Source organism: Ursus americanus, chromosome 10 (assembly GCF_024610735.1).
Source record: "Ursus americanus isolate L20-20 chromosome 10, mUrsAme1.1.p, whole genome shotgun sequence".
Classification (NCBI taxonomy): domain Eukaryota; kingdom Metazoa; phylum Chordata; class Mammalia; order Carnivora; family Ursidae; genus Ursus; species Ursus americanus.
The window spans coordinates 70,400,634-70,414,371 of NC_142136.1; the positions used below are offsets into that span (position 1 = coordinate 70,400,634).

The 13,738-nt window shown below is 48.3% G+C and overlaps 1 protein-coding gene across 2 annotated transcripts in view; it reads left to right on the forward strand.

Annotated features, from left to right (window-relative positions):
* Positions 1-9,468: 9,468 nt before the first annotated feature.
* FLT1 (fms related receptor tyrosine kinase 1) overlaps positions 9,469-13,738 on the forward strand; it is a 171,316-nt gene continuing 167,046 nt past the window's right edge. Inside the window, exon 1 of one of the 2 annotated variants that reach the window (XM_045797039.2) lies at positions 9,469-9,836. In XM_045797039.2, coding sequence (XP_045652995.1) covers positions 9,773-9,836 — 64 coding nt within the window. In that variant the 5' untranslated portion in view covers positions 9,469-9,772. The remainder of the gene's footprint in view (positions 9,837-13,738) is intronic. The other variant, XM_087865221.1, reaches the window with a different exon arrangement.

The window sequence follows — 13,738 nt, forward strand, 5'->3', positions numbered from 1 at the left end:
GTATACTGTTACTTGCAACCAACGCATGCCTACGCAGGATATGCATTATATTTGCTTTTTAAAAAGCATTTCGATGCCTAAAGACATCCCCTTGCAGTTTGCTATAGTTTCTGAAGAAGATAGTACAAGATAACAATTCAGAGCTGTGCATTCTAGGGGAGTGCAAGGGAGAGAGGGATCCGGCTGAGCGGAGCGCTCAGGAAAGTCTTCATAGTGCATATGGCACTTGGGCCAGGACATGCAGTGGGTGAGAGCAGAACAGGCAGTTGGAAATTGTCAGCACACATCACATGCAGGTGGAAGGACCCAGTGAGAGCAAATGACAGCCGGGCCTTTAGATACCCTAGAGGACTTGGATTCCAGTCTGCATTTAAACTCCTGTCTGAGTGCTACAGGTCTCATGGATCCCGCAGAAACCTTATTTTTTCAGTCCTCCAGCACTCCCTGAGGATGATGGACAGTGAAGCCAGTCACCTGTTGGGGTAGGAGGCTCTGCAGCCCAGCAGCACATCAACAGTCCTCCCGGCTGTGGTGTGTGCCTTTGCTCTTTGCTGGGTGGATTCTCTGGGTTCCTAATATACCTTCTTCCTGAGACTGAGAACTTATGTTCTCCTTCATGGTCAGAGATGGTCTTCATTTTGGTGTCCAGGGACCAGACCAACAGTCTGGAAATTTTCTTCAAGATCCTTGAGGATTCTTCTAAGTTAATGGAGCTCCTGGTAGCCTGTTGCAAACTTTCCGACTTCTAGGTGTGGTCAGGCTCCTTAAATTGCCTAACGCTATTGATGATGACAAATGCCATACATGACAAAATAGAAAATCGTGTTTTTAAGTGACTCTTCATCCGCAAAGCCAGACGCCGTGGCTAGAGAAGAAAATCTGATTTCTCGTACTGATGTACCACTAACAGTTATGTGGCCTTAGCTGGATACATCACTTCATATTTTGGGACTTCATTTTCTTCATTTATAAGAGATGAGTCATTGGGGCTTTTCTAAACGAAAATCATACTTGAAGTGGTTGTTTATAATTGCTGCTCTTTCTAGATACTGAAATCACAGGATTCCTACTTTTCTCTTCTACACTACCATTTTTAAAGTGGGAGAACATTTTAAGCACAGGGAACCAAATAAGCAAAGGCAAAAGCAAGCCACAGCTTGCCCAGCTAAACAGGAGGGATTGTGGCCATGGAGGTCCGGGCGGCCAGCAACCTGTCACCTTCTGCCTCCTCTAGCTTTTTGACTGCAGCTGGTTATCTATGGATTCTTCCTGGGCCCAGAGCTCGATCAGATCATGTGGAATCATTGAACAGGGACAGGAAGAAAACGTCCCTTGGGCTCTGGAGGGGCAGGCGTCATGCCCTGCTGACCTGTCTGAGCCTTTAGTAGGGTCCTGCTATTGGTTAGAGTCCGTTTCAGCTCTGCCGAAGGAAGTTAAGGGGAGCTCTTATCCACACTTGTGGAGGCTACAGGACAGATCCATGGGGGCAGTGACGATTAGTGGGAAACTCAAGGAAAGGAGACCTCAGGAGGAGAGGAGAATGGGAGGCCTCCTCCCAGGTGAGATTCTCCCTTCACTGTCCACTTTGGTGAGTTAAGGTTTTTGCTTATTAAAGGAGCTGGTGGGTTTTCTTACATAAAGCATGGATTTTATTCTGGAACTTCAGTAGCAGAGGCCCATGGAGAGAGAGGATGGCCAGCTGGACCAGGGCGGAATGGAAAGGAAAGGAAGCAGGGAAACATGACAGTATGACCTGGTCCCCACAGGGATGGCCATGAAATGCAACAGTTACTCGGGTCAGGTCCCAGCAGACAGACATCGGAAGGCTCCCAGTCCAGAGGATGGGGCAAGCAACTGGAGGCTCTAAGCATCAGGGGACACTTGAAGTCTGAGGGGAGGCAGGGTCTCCAACACTGCCTTAGGGGAAGGAGAAGAGGGTCTACCTTTTAGGGACAAAGCTAGTAAGGACAGACAATGTGTTAGGCCAGTCAAGGCCCAGTCCCAAGAGAGATCTGGAATTCGCGGGCAGAAGTGCAGTCAACTGCACTGCACGGGTGGGAAGGTTAGTGAGGGAGCATGCAGAGGGGCATTACTAAGGTAGTCACAACGGACATTTATTCAATGCTTATTTCAACCCAGGCACTATTCTAAATTCTTTTCTGGATTCCTCTTTTAATCTTCCCAACAACCATATTATGTCATCCCTGCTCTGCAGAGTAAGGCTGGGACCCAGAGACGTGAAGTGGTTTGCTCAAGGTCATGTATCCCGCAAGAGGCAGGGAGCTCTGGAGGCCACACACATACCCCCCATACCAGGAGGACCTCTTTGCTCTCCACTTCATTTAAGTTGCTTTCTGGGTTCAGGTGGCCTTCTGCCCAAAGATAGTGACCTTCATCTGACCGAGATATGAACTGACTTGCAGGCAGAACCATCCTTCCCTCCCCTGACTCATCAGATCATCGCACGCCGACCCAGTGGTTACAGCAGCGGGTCTCCAGGAACCAGCTTTTTCCTTCTGTCTGATAGAGTGGGTTTTAAGAGACTGAAAAGGGGGGCGCGTGGGGAACCGCTGGGGGAGAGCCCAAACGCATCACCTCCCTGCCTCTTTCCTCACCATCAGATCAGGCGGTTGGAGTAGATCGTCTACGAAGTCCATTTGTACACCGATATTTTATATTTTTATGTTTTATCTCCACCAGTCAGTCTTGTGCAATCTCTTCCTTTCTCCAATCATTGGAACCTCTCTTCTTCATACGTTCTAGAAAAAAATGGCCAATTGTCTTGTAATATTGTCTTCCTGTTTCTAAAATTGTTTCGGATACTTGCCAACAGATCTGTTTCTTTAAAAACATAGTTTTTTTAAGTCCTTTAAATAATATTACCATGCACAATTTTTAATAAATATCATGAAGATTTTCAAAACTTGTGCATTTTTCTCCCCTCCGTCATTAGATAGTATTTTCCATTTAAAGAGATTTTCCTATTTTCTTTTCTTCTTTTTTATTTTTGACCTTGTGTCTACTGGTCTGTGTTACTTCTCAATACAGCAGTACTTTTCAAATCAAGTGGATTTTTAAAACTGTTAACTGTCTCCTCTGTGATTACTTTACTTTTATTCATACCTCTTTATCAGCAAACTTTGGATTTGCTGAAAACTCATGCCAAGGGCACAGTTCCTCACGACTACCCAAGAAACTGAGTTCTGGTCACCGTCCCTCTTTTCTCTCTAGGCTCAGATCCTAAAACTTAGTTTGAGCTGATAGTTTGTGGGGTTTTTTTTCTTTTTTTTAAATTTTATTTATTTGAGAGAGAGCCCTGAGAGAGAGAGAGAGAGAGAGAGAGCATGGGGGGGGGGGAGAGCAGAAGCAGGGGGAAGGGGTAGAGGAAGAAGCAAACTCCCTGCCAATCAGGGAGCCCGATGGGGAACTCAATCCCAGGACCCTGGGATCCCGACCTGAGCTGAAAGCAGATACTTAACCGACTGAGCCACCCAGGCGCCCAGTAATTTGTGTTTTCAGTTTCATGAGGAAAGAAAAAGGTATTTTATTAAGAAAACATTTTAAATATATACATAAGAGGGGGCCTGGCTGGGTCACTCAGTACAGCATGCAGCTCTTTTTTTTTTTTTTAATTTTATTTATTTATTTGACAGAGACAGCCAGCGAGAGAGGGAACACAAGCAGGGGGAGTGGGAGAGGAAGAAGCAGGCTCCTAGCGGAGGACCCTGATGCGGGGCTTGATCTCAGGACTCTGGGATCATGCCCTGAGCTGAAGGCAGACGCTTAACGACTGAGCCACCAAGGTGTCCCAGCATGCAACTATTGATCTCGGGGTTATGAGTTCGAGCCCCACATTGGAGCATAGAGATTACTTAAAAAATAATAGTAAAAATCTTAAAAAAAAATACATACATAAGAAAGAAGAAATACATATAAATTATATACCCATGACTGAGCTTCACATTATCAATATATGGCCTATCCTGTTTCATCTTTACTCCTCTTGGATGATTTTGAAGCAAATCTCAGACGTTTTATTGTGTCCTCTGTGATTGCTTTAGTCGATGATGAAAGAGAATTTTATTTAGACAATAAACTGTTATTTGTCTGGGATTTACATTTCAGCAAGAAAAACCACACTAATATTTGAGTTGATGCTTTGGACATTGATATGCTTTTTTTTTTTTTTTTTTTTTTTATGTGACAGAGAGACAGCCAGCGAGAGAGGGAACACAAGCAGGGGGAGAGGGAGAGGAAGAAGCAGGCTCCCAGCCGAGGAACCCGATGTGGGACTCGATCCCGGTACACCAGGATCAGGCCCTGAGCCGAAGGCAGACGCTTAACGACTGCGCTACCCAGGCGCCTGACATTGATATGCTTTATGTCTAAAACCAAGATTTGTTTGTCGTATCTTGACCCTAACTTTTTTTCTCTTATGTTGATAAGCAGGAGTTGTACTCCAAAATACAGAAACAGTGATTCTGAGGAAATTTGCACTATAAGCGCTGAGACACAAAGTTATCTAACAGTCTAAAAATTGGCCAAAAGCAGTTTACGATGTGTCTTTCAAGTACTAGTTGGAAGCTATGCTCTCCATTTAGCTAGAACTCGATTTTATGAAATATTCGTTTTTCAACAGAAAAAACCTAACGCTGCTTATGATACTGAATTTTTCCCTCTACCATAGGGTTAGGTGAAATTGGGGGGGGTCTCACTTTCCTACAGATGGCAGATTTGCCAGGTTTTACATCTGCTGATGACTTAGTGGCTGGCCGCCCGTGTTTCTGCATTCCCGCAGACTTCTGGTTCAGAGGGGCCCATGGGCTCGGGCACAGTGGCCCTGGGAGGGCTTCTCCGTGACTTCTGCTGCAGCTGAGACTGAAGTGCGTCTGGGAGGAGCCTGGAAGAGATGCAGGAAGGAAAGGGATGGTCTTCCACTGAAGCTGCCAGCGGACCTGCCCTGAGGCTGTGCCTGGGGTTAGGAGAACTTTTGAAAAAGGAAGGTTGAAGATGGAGAACTCTGCTGGTCACCTCTATTTACTCAGAAGTGGAAGTTAGAGCCATGGCTTTTCATACACTTCCTACTCATAGACCGGCCATTCCACAAAACTCAGACATTACATTTAGATATGTAAGATTTTTGTCCAGGGTTAGGGTATAGCAATCTGATGATGAATGCCACTTCCTTCAAGGGTTTGGATCTGAGCCAGATTATCACTTCAAACCCTGCCTTGGCTCAAGAGGAAATAAAGTAGGTTGCTTTCAATTGCCCACTCACCTCAGCCTGGCTGAAGCCAAGTCCTTTCTACCCCTCTCCTCCTTCCTCTTCCTCTTCTCACCTCCCCTGCTCATCTTCCCTCCTCCTCTTCTCCTTCTCCCTCCCCTTCCTCCTCCCTTCCTCTTCTCTGCAGCAACCCTTCTTCCCCTTCCCCCTTCTCTTCTTTTTTTTTTTTAAAGATTTGATTTTATTTATTCGACAGAGATAGAGACAGCCAGCGAGAGAGGGAAACAAGCAGGGGGAGTGGGAGAGGAAGAAGCAGGCTCATAGCGGAGGAGCCTGATGTGGGGCTCGATCCCAGAATGCCAGGATCACGCCCTGAGCTGAAGGCAGACGCTTAACCGCTGTGCCACCCAGGCGCCCCCTTTTTTTTTTTTTAAAGATTTGTCCCCCTTCTCTTCTTTACCCCTCTCCCTCCCTTTCACCCTCCCTTCCTCCCCCCTCCCCTTCTCTCCTTTACCCCCCTTTTCTCCTTTACCCCTCCCATTCTCTTCCCTCCCCTTCCCTTCTCTCCCTCCCCCTTCTCTCCTTTACCCATCCCTTTGCCCTCCTCTTCCCTCCTTCTCCCTCCCCACCTTTCTCTTCCCCTCTTCTCTCCTTTACCCTCATCCCTCCCCTCCTTTTCCACCGCCTTCTCTCCTTTGCCCTCATCCCTCCCCTCCTTGCTCTCCCTCTTTTCCCCTCCCTACCCACCCCCTCCTTAGCACCCTCCCGCTGTCCCCATCCTGGCAATGCTCACTATCTTCAAGTCCTCCTTGGATCCCTGGAGTTCTCTTGGGCCCCTCCCTCTCTCTCCCCTCCACCCCAAAGGCAATTTCCCTCTCCATCCCTTCTCTGAACTACTAACCAGCCTCAAAAAAGAAGCCAAAACCCTGACTAAATCAAAGCGAGATAAGCAGCGCAGTACCAACTTCTGTGAAGAGCAGGTGGTCAGGAAGAGAGTGAAGCAGTGAGGCGCGTGGAGCAGAAAGGAGAGGAGTGAGGATGTTGGCAGCCAGTGTCCCCTAAGGAACTGGAGCAGAGCTTAGCAGCATTTGTCAAATCAAATGCTAAGTGTGCCTGCCCAGGGACCTCGGGGAGCTCACTACGTGAGTTTTGTGAGTGTGTGCTGCTTAGACCAGGTAAGCTGTGAGTGAAGAAGCATTGTGAGGTGGGGGGGGGGGTTCATATAACACAGAGGGTTTGTAAGGTCATTTGGTTCTTGTAGCCAACTGAACACATTTATGCGCTGCGCTGTGTAGCCATGGAGTATAATTTTTCTTTGCTCCGAAGCTACCCAGTGCATGGGAGGGTGAAATTCCCGAGTGAGCCCCAGTTCTGACACACTGAGCAGCTCCACACTTGGTCCACTATAGGAAGATGAGGCCTCGGCTCCCCTCCTCTCTCTCACACTGACGCTTCCACGCTATTATTCAGTCTTGAATATTGAAGCTGCTGGTTTTACCAACACTGAGCCTCTGAATAGGGACTAGAAAGAATCCTCAAGAGAATGTTGATAACAAGAGAAAGTGTCTGGTTTTGCAGGAGATGAAATGTTCTTTTGTATGTGAACAGGAAGCCAGCAGATAGTCTACTTCAATAGCTTTTTATACCCACCAGGCATGTTGAAATTGATCTTTCCCATCATGATTATCTATAAAACCTCTTTCATTAGTGGTTTAGTTAGAAGAGTGCCAGGAACCTGTTCTCATTCAAAGGCATTATCTCTTGGGAGGGAGGGGAGTTGAGAGCCAAACCCTTATTCCCCATCATTTTACTTATTCATTTAACTAAATATTAAAATTTAAGCTAAAATGAAATCATGAACAAAACCTTGCAGGACTTTGTAGTACCTTGAATTCTTTGCGAGGAGGCTAACGTGCCTACCAACATAAGAAGTAGGAAAGAAACCGCTGACTCTGATTAAGAGCCTGCAACTTTTCAAAAGAATAGTTGAGGAATTTGTGGAGGACTGCTCTTAATGCCGAATGATTTTGGCATAAATTAAGTTAGATTGATTTGACCATGACTCTTTTAGCTTTATTTATTGACTTGTTTCTCTTTTAACTTTAAATAATTGAACAATATGTTAGCACTGTGGGGTGGTATCTTAAAATTATGAAGATTGTTTCAGCTGTCCATCAAATACCTGTTGTGGCTTCCCAAATAAACTTGGTGTAAATAGAGTATATAGCATATATATACTATATATAGTTAGAGCAGGTAGACAGAGTGCTGTCTCTCTGGGTGTTTACAAAATCAAATGGCATTTTTAAAGTTGAATTACATTTTTGTGGGTTGTACTATGGACTACTTTCCTCCAGAGTCAGCTAAGTGTCTGTCCCTGAGAAGCCCTCCTGAACTCCCAGGGCAGACCACCTCTTCTCTGCACCCAGGAGGACCCAAGCCCCCTCCACACTGTGGTCCCTGCACTGTACCGTCATGGCCTCTTTACCTGTCAACCTCCTCTCCAGATTCTAAGCTCCTTAGAAGGCAGAGATGGTATCTTCCCGTCCCAATGCTTTTAGCTCCAACACAATGACTGGCCCCCGTGAGATGTTGCGGAAGGCCAATGACAACGGCTTCTCCTTGGGAGGGAGCCTGAGAGTGACCAGCAGCTCCGAAGAGAGGTAGAGAGACACCTTGGCTCTCCCAGTGTGTCCCAGACACTGACCTGGGCTTGGGGACCTGTTGGAGAAGGATCAGCTGTCAGCTTCCAGCATCCAGCTGTCAGCTTCCAGCAATCCGTATTTACTAACTGTTCATGGAATGATCTGTGGTTTTCCAGGAGCCGGATTTGGGGGAGACAGAGAAAAGGGGCCGGGGGAGTGGTGAGGAACATTGCAAACAGAAAGGGCTGGTGAAGCCGGCAGGGAGCAGTGACTCCACGCGGTCTGCCTTTCTTCTGAACCACGAGGTGCTGCAGATCAGGCTCCGGGGCACCAGGTGTGGGTTTGCGAGTTGCCCGCATGGGGCAGAGGGTGGCAGGGACCTTTCCTCACTCGGCCGCCCACACGTGTGGCAACTTGGGGTTGCCCAACTTTCCCAGGCGGGGAGTCCTATTAAGAGTCGCCGGTCCCGTTTAGGAACCATCACAGTCCCATTTATGAAGACCAACCATCTGGCAGTTTCCAATAGAACTATTTTTCAAACCAGCGGTATTTACAAAGACAAGACTGGGCTGCTCCGTGGAGTCTAGGACGATTTTAGCCTTTGAGGTAATGGAGACATAATTGAGGAACAACGTGGAATTAGTGTCATCGCAAATGATCTACTGCCTCGAGTTAATTTCATCGGGTTTTGTTCGAAGAGCAGCAGTCACTCATCTTGCGTAGCAAGCTGCCATCAGAAAGATTTTTTTTCTGGAGCATTTAGGAAATAAAGCTTAAGTGCTCGGCCCTTACAAGTTGCAGGAGCAGTTTCACGCCTCGGCTTTTTAAAAGGTATCATGATATTATTCGTTGTTTTGCTTCTAGGAAGCAGGGGGTTTAGGAAATGACTTGGGCGGGTGCATCCATGTGGCCGAAAGAGACACAGACGTATTCCCCAGGGACCTGAGAGGGTTCTCTGTCTTCCCGAAGGTGCCGGGCAAGCGTCCGGTCCCCTTGGATGCTCCTGGTCCCGTCCCTGTGCCGAGGGTCTCCGGCGCCTTCCTAGACGTCTGGGACCATTCTAGGGGGTCTGGGACGGCTAGACCAGGCGGCCAGAACAAGGAAGAGGAGGGAGCCGGACTGCGCCTCATTCCTCCGTGCCAAGGACACCGTCGCGGAGGCGCGGCCAGCTTCCCACGGATCGGACTTTCCGCCCCCGGGGCTGGGCGGCGGAGCTCCAGTCCTGTCCCCCTTCCCTGCTCCGGGCGGCCCCCAAAGGCTGAGTAAGCCGGGCGGAGGGAGGGAGACTGCAAGGATTTCCTGAGCTCTAAGGGAAGGAGGAGGGGACCCGGGCAGGAGGGCCGGGAGCAAGGACCCTGAACCTGCCGGAGTAGTCAGCACCTCCCCAGGCGCGCTCGCACTCGCTTCCGACGAGCGCTCGGCCGCCAGCTACCCGCCCCCCGGCGGCCCCCGCCCCTCTCGGGAGCCGTAGGGAATCAGGTCCCGGAGGAAGAGGGTAGGTGGGGAGGCGGATGAGGGGTGGGGGACCCCTTGACGTCACTGGAAGGAGGTGCCGGGGTAGGAAGTGGGCTGGGGAAAGTTTATAAATCGCCCCCGCCCTCGCCTCCTCTTAATCGAGGTCCGCAGAAGGCTCGGAGCGCGCAGGGCGGACACTCCTTGCGGCTCCTCCCCGGCGGCGGCGGCGGCGGCGGTGGCTCGGAGCGGGCTCCGGGATTGGAGCGCAGCGGCCAGAGGACGCCGAGCTGCGAGGATTACCCGGGGAAGTGTTTGTCTCCCTGGCTGGAGCCGCGGAGAGGGGCGCTCGGGGCGGACGACGGGAGTGCGAGAAGACAGATTCGGGCGGCTGAGTCTGTGGCCCGCGAGCTGCGCGGGGACCGGGCAAGCAGGCCGCGTCGCGCTCACCATGGTCAGCTGCTGGGACACCGGGGTCCTGCTGTGCGCGCTGCTTGGAGGTTTGCTGCTTACAGGTGAGGCGAGGTCGGGGCCAGAGGCCCGCGCGGGGCCGGGATGGGGCGGCAGGCGGGCACACCCTTGGGACTGGGGCCGGGTGCACGCGGGGAGGTGAAGCTATAGCCGCGAGAAGCGAGCCTCGCCGGGAACCTGGGACGCTAGTTGTCGTGGGCACGCCTGGGGCCGTGGCGCCCTTCTCTTCCGTTGGGCAGGCAGTGCAGGCGCCTCGGAGAGCAACTGGCGGAGGTCCGCGGGCATCGCAGCCTTGAACGGCTGCTGGCGCCGCGCTCGGTGCGCGCTGGGGCTGCCCCTTTGCGGCTGGAGTCGCCGACCCTTTCTGCCCGGCTCCCGGGTCGGGTCTCCCCGCCCAGGCTCGGGGAGCACCGCGCACCCCGACCTTCCTGACCCCTACAGCCTGCTCCCAGGCGGCCTGGCGCCGGTCGGCAGGACCCACCGGAGCCCGGGTAGTGGCTCCCAGAACGCCCGCCGGGCTGCCTGGGGGCTGGGCTGAGGCCCGGGCGTTGGCGATGTTGGGCACCGGCCACGACGTCGCGCCTCCATAAGGGAGGAGAGCCCACTTGGAGGTGGTCGCGTGCCTGCCGGGAGCACACAGATCCCAGGGAATGGCAAAAGCTGGTGTCCCTCGACCCCTTTCGGGTCCCAGGGCCCGGATGCCCCTGGGAACGTTCCAGCAGCTTCTACTCCTCCCCGCCGCTTGCCGACCCGCCGGGCCGAGCGCTCTGTGCGCAGCCACCCGGGTGGGGCCTCTGCGGCCGGTCCAGCCCAGGTCGCCGACCTGAGTGAACCTGACTGACCAGGGCAGTCGAGAACCCAAATACCGTTAAGTTTCGGAATTGCAGGCCTAGTCTTTAAATTTCGAGAGAAGCGAGAGAGGACGATTTGGAGCAAAGATGCAGTTTGAGGACCCGGCGAGGTCCGCCCCTTTGCCGGGAAGTCGAGAAACAGGCGGCAGAACAGTCCGCGGTTTAACCGAAGGTTATACCGCTGTTAATGTGGAGGTCGCCCCCCACCAGGGCGTCAAAGCCCGAGGGGACTTAGGGGCCCAGATTTACCTTTTCTGCCCATTGGGCCGAGTGGCCAAGCCCTCCGGTGCAGCCCCCCTGGGCGCAGAGAGCCATATTTCGGAGCGCCTTTCTCTTAAGCATCCTGGAGAAAAGGTAAAATATGAAATAAACTACAGTAACATAAAGTTATTGCAGTGATTCCAGAGAAGGAAAAAGTCAGTAGGGTTGAGCTTATTTTTTAAAAATGCTTGTTAAACCCAAAAAGCAGTAACTGTTAAAAAATATTCTTTCTCAGTGGGAATCTTTCTCAGTGGGAAGACTAATTAGATCGTCGGTTTCTAAAAAACAGGTAATAGTTCCGATTAGATCGGTGAAACCATTAAACTGAGAGGCGGGCGAAATCCTAATGTCTGAGAACTCACTATAAGCTGGGAAAGTCGGTAACATAACTGTATTTCATGAAATATTGTTTTTCTTTTTCAAAAATACTTTTTGTTTTGAAAAGTCACTTATATTGAAGTATAATTGCGCAGAGCACTTAACTTCTGAAGTCCATTCGCCTGTTATGTAAAGGTAAATCTAGGTAAATGCCCGCGAATGCAAAAAATGAAGGGAAAAGTATAATTTTCATTGGCTTTTCGGCTTCACACTTACACATCTTTACTTTTGTTTCAAAAACCCAGTTGACCAATGAAGTATTATATAGTTCTCTTGGTGATGAGGAGCAATTTAGATCCGTGCAAGCTTTTCAGAAACCTGAGTAAGATTCTCTTGAGATTTCTCTCGGATTTTATTTTACTTAAATGAGGCAGAAATGTTCTGACTCTTTTGTGACTTAAGAAAAAAAATTGTGTATGTGTTATAACAAGAAAGCAAGACGGAACATTAGCAAGGTGAGAAGCCCTTTTTACCTGCTGGTTTAGGGATGTTGTTTCAGTGGTCCCGGTGTGTAATTGTTGAAGCATGGCTCTGTAAACCGTGGTTGGGGGCTGAGAGCTGGTTAACAGGGAACTCACAGTACAACAGTCAGCTGCCTACCTTGTAAATAGCATTAGGGCTTTCAAATTGAACCGAGGGGCTGTTTCTCCGGGAAGTGGTGTCCAGAAAGAGGCCAAGTTTCTGCTTTGTGGATTTATCAGGAGTCTGCTCACCTACGGGTATTACATAGCCTTTGACTATTGGGAATTATTAATATTTTGAGTGTGTGTGTGTGTGTGTGTGTGTGAATGTGTGTGCATGCACTGAGGTATAAAAGAACCAGAGGCTCAGTCAGACAAAAAGATAATGCATTTCCCCCTAAAGATTACATTTACCTTCTTCCAAATATCCTGAGAAATTAAAAGATGACAGTAATTCAGGTATTTTCAAGTCCTCTATATTGCGATCTTTCCCTCTAGAAAGAATACCTCCCTTACTCTGGCTCAAAGTCTCATTTTCTGACTTTTAAGGCACCATGTCCGTGATTAAAGCCACAGACCTTTTTTTCTGTCCCCATCTTGGGGGGTTTTGAGCAGCTGATATTTACAATTTGCTATAACTAACTGGAAATGCATCGCTTCTGAATCTTGTGAGGGAAATCTACATCAATAATATGAAGTTAAAATGTGCATGAAAATAATACTCATTTCCAAATAGAATGTAATCAATCTTTCATAATAAAGCTAATTTTACATGACAGTTTTTGTTGTTTTCTCGAAGATTTAGGAAGCCACACTTTTTTGGTAGTGCTTTTCCATATTGCATATTTGAACTATTAATTAGCACCATTGGCAGTCCACATGGGGAATTTTCCACCTGATGGGTCGTCTTGCAGATGGACTACAGGTGGTCATCTGCTCTAGTTCTTTAATATTTTTACCTTATTTATTATTTTAAGTTTTTTCTTTCCATGTTGAAAATTCTGTAACAGGCTCTCCAGTTTCTTTCTTAGGAATCACTAAAAGGATTTTTCGTTTTCACATGTGAAAGTCAGAAGTTAGAATAGATGCCTATTTCTAATGCCGCTTTCCAATTCTTTAAGGCTCTGGGAATGGTTCCAAGGAATAGGCTGAACACGGTGTGTCTCTCTTTCTCTCCCGCCCTTATATATTTGCATATAAAATGGATGATAAACCAGATGAAAATGCTAGAGCTGAGGCTGTAATAATGAACTGGGTGTCACCTGCTATCAGTAACCACATTGCACTTTCTTTATCATCCACCAGCTGGTTAACTTGCTCTTTAATGGGTTGCAAGAACTAAACTGTTAGAGGCTGTCCGAACCAGTAGTAATCATGGGCTTTATTTTTCTCTTTCCAACTCTAGGAAGTAAATCTAATTCCAAACTCTGGTTACATTACCTCTTCTAACAGGCTGTCAGTCATTTCAAACTCAAAGAATTTCTTGGTTTTTTTAAAAAAAATTAATTCTCACTTATTTGATTAAAATATCACTTCATTCTAAAAATTTCAGATTGCAACGGGGATACTAAACCTCTTATTTAAAATTGGGCTTGTTTTATCTCATCTTCTAGAACAAACCAAATAATCACTTTGTTCTCCTTACCAAAAAGTATTGAGACATTCTAAATCTACTATGAATGTATGTAATATAGCAGTTGAAAATATGTTGCAAAAAAATTGGTTTTATATTGGCCAAAAAAATGCAGTGTCCTGGAGAAAGGTTATCCAGGTTATTGTGAGGTTGTGGCTGCTGTTTACTCTGGCTTGGGAAGTTCTGCAAAGCAAGAACAAGCTGATATGTGTATGTGAGTGGGCATAAGAATGGAGAGAAAGTGAAAGAAGCTCTCTTGGCACTTGGGTGTTAAAAGCAAAGGTTTGTTGGCATTAGGTTTATGGTACAGTTGCACGGGGGATTATTGGATATCAAGTAAACATAACTTTTCAGAGTATTTG